Here is a 4,563-nt window from a genome sequence, read left to right on the forward strand (position 1 = left end):
CTGACAGTCGTTCGACCATTTATAACCGGCAAATTATCGTTACCGCTGCTTAATTGCCGTTCTTCAACAAGACGGAACGATAACAGGGCGGACAGAACGGGCATTGTTGAATTTCTTTCGTGCAAACACAAAACACGCGCGCACACACCGTGTGCATTTTTACATGTATACAGTGCTTTATTGAACATCGTATCGGCGTCACGTGACGGTGAACACGGTGTACACATCGCGGTGTACGTGACGATAATCGCTAAACTTTAGACGCTAGTAATACTTTGTTGTTGTGCCGATCGTATGAAAAATATATATCGCAACATTTTGTTATGCAATATAGCACGCGTAGCGACAAATCGAAACAGTTTTTTTTTTCTTCTTTTACGTTTTTTGGCACTCATTGTCGTCGTTTCGGTTAGGCGAAAATGGCATTGCTGTATAAGCGGTCATCAAACATTCATTACAGTACAATATGTGCCGGTAGAGAGTACGATCACGTCGAAAATATACTGTTTAAGTCGGGATGAGAGCTTGCACACGGGCTTGCACGTTGCATTCGAAAAGTAGAAAAGCTAGAAAAATGGCAGTTTTGGAACGAAAAGTTGTAGACACTCTCGACAGACATTCACGTAACAACATGGAACAACAATGTTATTAACAGTATCTACATAATGCCTAGTTTCTTAAGTAAACATATTTAAAAATACATTTCTACTTCCCTGAGACCGTAACAGCACCTTCGAAACTATAACAGTCTCTATACGAGTTCAGGGAAGTCCCCCCCAACCCCTTGGATTATAAAACAGCGTATCCAGAAACAGATCCCGATTAAGTACGACGCGTGGATGTGAAAAGTATCCAATTAAGTTACCGTCAGCCATTTGTGGAATGTTTAAACTATCATACGGTATACAAAAAAAAGAAACAAAAATTCGTTTAAAAACAATTGTACTATAATATACGATCATGCTATATTTTGGTGGTGCTGGTTACTTCGTCCTCGTTATTAACAGAGAACATGTACTTCGCTGTGTCGGTCTCTAGACTGCATTCATTGCCGTTTAAAATCGCTTGTCTGCGACGAATGCGGTTCCCTATCACAGGAAAGTACAGATACGGATCCTTCTGTTCGGCTTTCTGTTCTTTCAACAGCACCTTAAATAGATAGCTAAGCGCCAGGCCTAGGACAAATGTGATCACGAATCCAAGAGGAGCGTACCACATGTATGAGATCCTGTACAGGTAAAAGTAGGACGAGTCTCCTGTTGGCCTGAAATGAGAGAACAGCGACAACTTAGGTGAGCTACTTATGGGAACCGGGAATTTTAAGGTAGCACGAGTAGATCTACTTACCCAGTCAATGGGGCAGGTTGACTCATGGTGTATATAGATGAGTTGGCATCACAGTTTGCGATAGATACTGGCAAGGTTGGTGCATTTGGCCTGGGTTGACCAAAAGCAATCCAGAATAGGAAGACTAACGAACTGACAGTAGCAATCACAGATCCAGTCTCTGTTGCTGATTCAGTTAGCATTCCCAGTGTAAAGATTCCCAAAAGTGGACCTCCCACTACACCAAATATAGTGAGGCTGACCTATAAGTCAAGTTTAAATAATTAGTATTTTCGAGCATTAATTGCGACACAGGCGTTTAATTACTGCAGCAATCACCTGTAATACGCCGCCCAATAATTGAGCTAAAAATGCCAAAGCAATGGAAATAATTCCAAACAGGAAAGCAAGCAATTTAGCTATGGTCGTCGTGGCTGTAAGAGAAAAATCGCTGCCACGGTATTTTTTGTACGCAGGTTTTAAATAATCTTCTAACGTTACTGCAGCTAAGGAATTCAATGCCGCCGAAATTGTGCTGAGGCCAGCACTAAAAATACCTAAGCAAAAGTCAAACATAAAGCTGATCAATATTCACGTGTCGCTCTACATGCGGAAATAAAATACGACTAGGCAAATTTGTTTAGTTCAACGTTATTTTACCTGCTATGAAGAGACCTGGCAGGCCAGGCTTATCGGACATTGTTTCCATAACGTAATACGGCATCAACATATCGGTTGACGTTATTTTCTTCTGTTTAAGCGGATCACAGTCGTGATATTTACTATATATTGCCAGTCCTGAGAAACACGTAGTCATTGAAAGTACAGTCAAAATTGGCCATGCTATCCAAAGTGCCTTCTGGGCTGCTTTCATATCCCTGAAAGTATTGGTAACAGCATTCTCTCCAGCGTTTTCTTCTCGGTTTATTTGCAGCTATACCTACTTCACTGTCAACAAACGTTGCACTTGTACTTGATTCACCCCGTACAATGATAGAAATGTTCCCAGACCACCGATGATCAGAGACCACCATGTGTGTCTAACTGTTGGGTCTGCAGAAATACTGTAAAAATATTTCTTCAGTTTTCTAACAGAGATAGAGGCTTTTATACCAAACACTCTCACCTATCAAATTCGATTCTATGACCAGCTTCCGCTATACGCCAAATTTCATTTAGTCCTCCGACTTCATTCGCTGCGGTACCGATAATAATAAAAACAGCAACGAACATAAGTAAACCTTGGAACACGTCCGTTATCAGGACTGCTTTGATGCCTCCTATGCTCGAATAGAAAGCACAGACTAGTCCAATGATAATGATACTGCCAGTCTTAGAGATTCCTGTGGTGGCTTCTAATGCTAAAGCAGGTGCATACAGTACAACACCCGAATATAAAAGCAATTGGATCCAGTATACAAAACTTGCCATCATCCTAGCTCTTACTCCGAAGCGTTTCTCTAAATACTAGACCAGAAATAAATCTTTTAAATACAATGTCCCACAATGTTTTCTTAATGATATACTTGTTGATACGTACTTCGTAAACACTTGTTGCCTGAAGCTTGTAGAATACTGGTAAAAATCCATAACACACGATAGGTGTTCCAATGAGGTAGGCTATATTAATTACTACAAACTGTGTCCCGTATGTATAGTTCTCCGCAGAGACACCTAATAAAGTGATGGCAGACATAAAGGACACCACAAGTGCTACTGCAACAGGTACAATGCTCATGGATCTGCTAGCTATGAAGTACTCCTGTAAAAACCATATCAGTATTAAAATTGAACGATTAACTTTAGTCCATAGAAGTATAGAAACAATTACCTCCACAGTCTTTTGTTGACCACCACTGAACCGGTAGTAGATACCGATCCCTATGCTTATGATCAGTGTAGCTGCCACAACTAAATAGTCCTGCCATTGTAAATCAGTTGTTCCAACCATCTCTAAGATCAAATGCACAAAGTTACTGTTACAGCCTTTTCATAAATATAAAATTGAAAGGAATAAAATATATTTTCAAGTCACAATACAATCAACTAAATTGCATCAGAATCACAAGATCTCCCTTATCTTTTTATACTTTTATCGTGTGCCTGAAGTAATATTTACCTCTGCCACTACCAAGAATAGACGTTATACAACTTTACCATTGACACATTGGACTTTTCTTCTCTCTGCACACCAATCACACTTTAATTGTCTCAAACAATGCGTCCCACATCGTCTACGTAAAAATTAATCAACTCCGTTGCGGGTAAACAACATCGCGTCGATCACGATAAACGTCGTTAAATCCATGATAGATTACTACGAATCGTTTTTCATTCACAAAAAGGAAATATTCAACATCATACTGTGCCGCAAACTTCGATAATGTCCCGCAAATTTTTGCACGTGTTGCAACACTTGGTAATCGACTGATGTACATAATTCATGCAATATGATCACACAATAGTAATTTAGACATCACAGCAAAAAGGTTCTCCGACGTGATTCTGATGCCGGTTCTTCATCACAGAAGTAATTATTGTCAACGAACAAGCCCACGGAAACTGGAATCCTCGCTTCAGTTTGATCGTGCTTATACAATTCGCTCGAGCCAATCAATGATTTATGACACGACCTACGTGGATCGCCGACACGATCTAGTATGCCTGCGATTCTAGCGTATCTCTACGAGAGCCTAAGCACATGGACTTACCGGAGTGAAGTGCTCCACGCCGTTCACTGATAAGACTAATCAAAACGACTCATTGCGTTGACCTGCGCCGACGGAATAGGCTCCTCCTGATTGTCTTTATGCGTTTGGGATTTGCCGACGGCAAATAATCGTCGGTGCCTCCATGCAGAAAAACTTGGCAGCGGTTTATATGTAACGTGTTTTTAGTGGTAGTGTGGGCAAAGCACGTGCGCGCAAGCATTAGAAGTGTACATGCGTGGCCCTGAAGGCCATCGTATCGCCCCTCCATTGTACCCAATCTTTGAAATGAAATGACAATTAACTTGCAAAACAGAAGGTTACAGTTCAACGTTTCCATTATAATCAATTGAATGTATCTTAAAACTACCGTCTGCCGGTATGTTTTACCAACAGTTTATAAAATGGAAAGTGCACGGTGTGCTTCAACACTTATCAGAATGGCGCAAAGTGGAGTTACGGGGATTTATGACAAATTGTTATGTGAGGAATTCGACTTCTGATGTATAGTAGTTAATAGGCCATTGTT

At 40.6% G+C, this 4,563-nt stretch overlaps 1 protein-coding gene across 4 annotated transcripts; it reads right to left on the bottom strand.

Moving 5' to 3' along the window:
• Window positions 1–156: 156 nt before the first annotated feature.
• LOC117217922 (putative sodium-dependent multivitamin transporter) lies at window positions 157–4,185 on the bottom strand. Of its 4 annotated transcripts, none has more exons than XM_076521396.1 (9): window positions 4,038–4,185; window positions 3,158–3,279; window positions 2,867–3,088; window positions 2,453–2,793; window positions 2,271–2,390; window positions 1,987–2,204; window positions 1,666–1,883; window positions 1,348–1,589; window positions 157–1,264 (listed from the first exon to the last, which is right to left on the bottom strand). In XM_076521396.1, exons 2-9 carry the CDS (start codon window positions 3,275–3,277, stop codon window positions 964–966), a joined length of 1,782 nt encoding a protein of 593 aa, XP_076377511.1. In that variant the 5' UTR covers window positions 3,278–3,279; window positions 4,038–4,185; the 3' UTR covers window positions 157–963. The 4 variants fall into 4 exon arrangements, with proteins under 4 accessions (XP_076377511.1, XP_076377513.1, XP_076377512.1 ...); XM_076521398.1 differs by lacking the exon at window positions 4,038–4,185 and adding an exon at window positions 3,484–4,018; XM_076521397.1 differs by lacking the exon at window positions 4,038–4,185 and adding an exon at window positions 3,446–4,018.
• Window positions 4,186–4,563: the final 378 nt, after the last annotated feature.

This window comes from Megalopta genalis, chromosome 5, assembly GCF_051020955.1.
Source record: "Megalopta genalis isolate 19385.01 chromosome 5, iyMegGena1_principal, whole genome shotgun sequence".
Taxonomy (NCBI): Eukaryota; Metazoa; Arthropoda; class Insecta; order Hymenoptera; family Halictidae; genus Megalopta; species Megalopta genalis.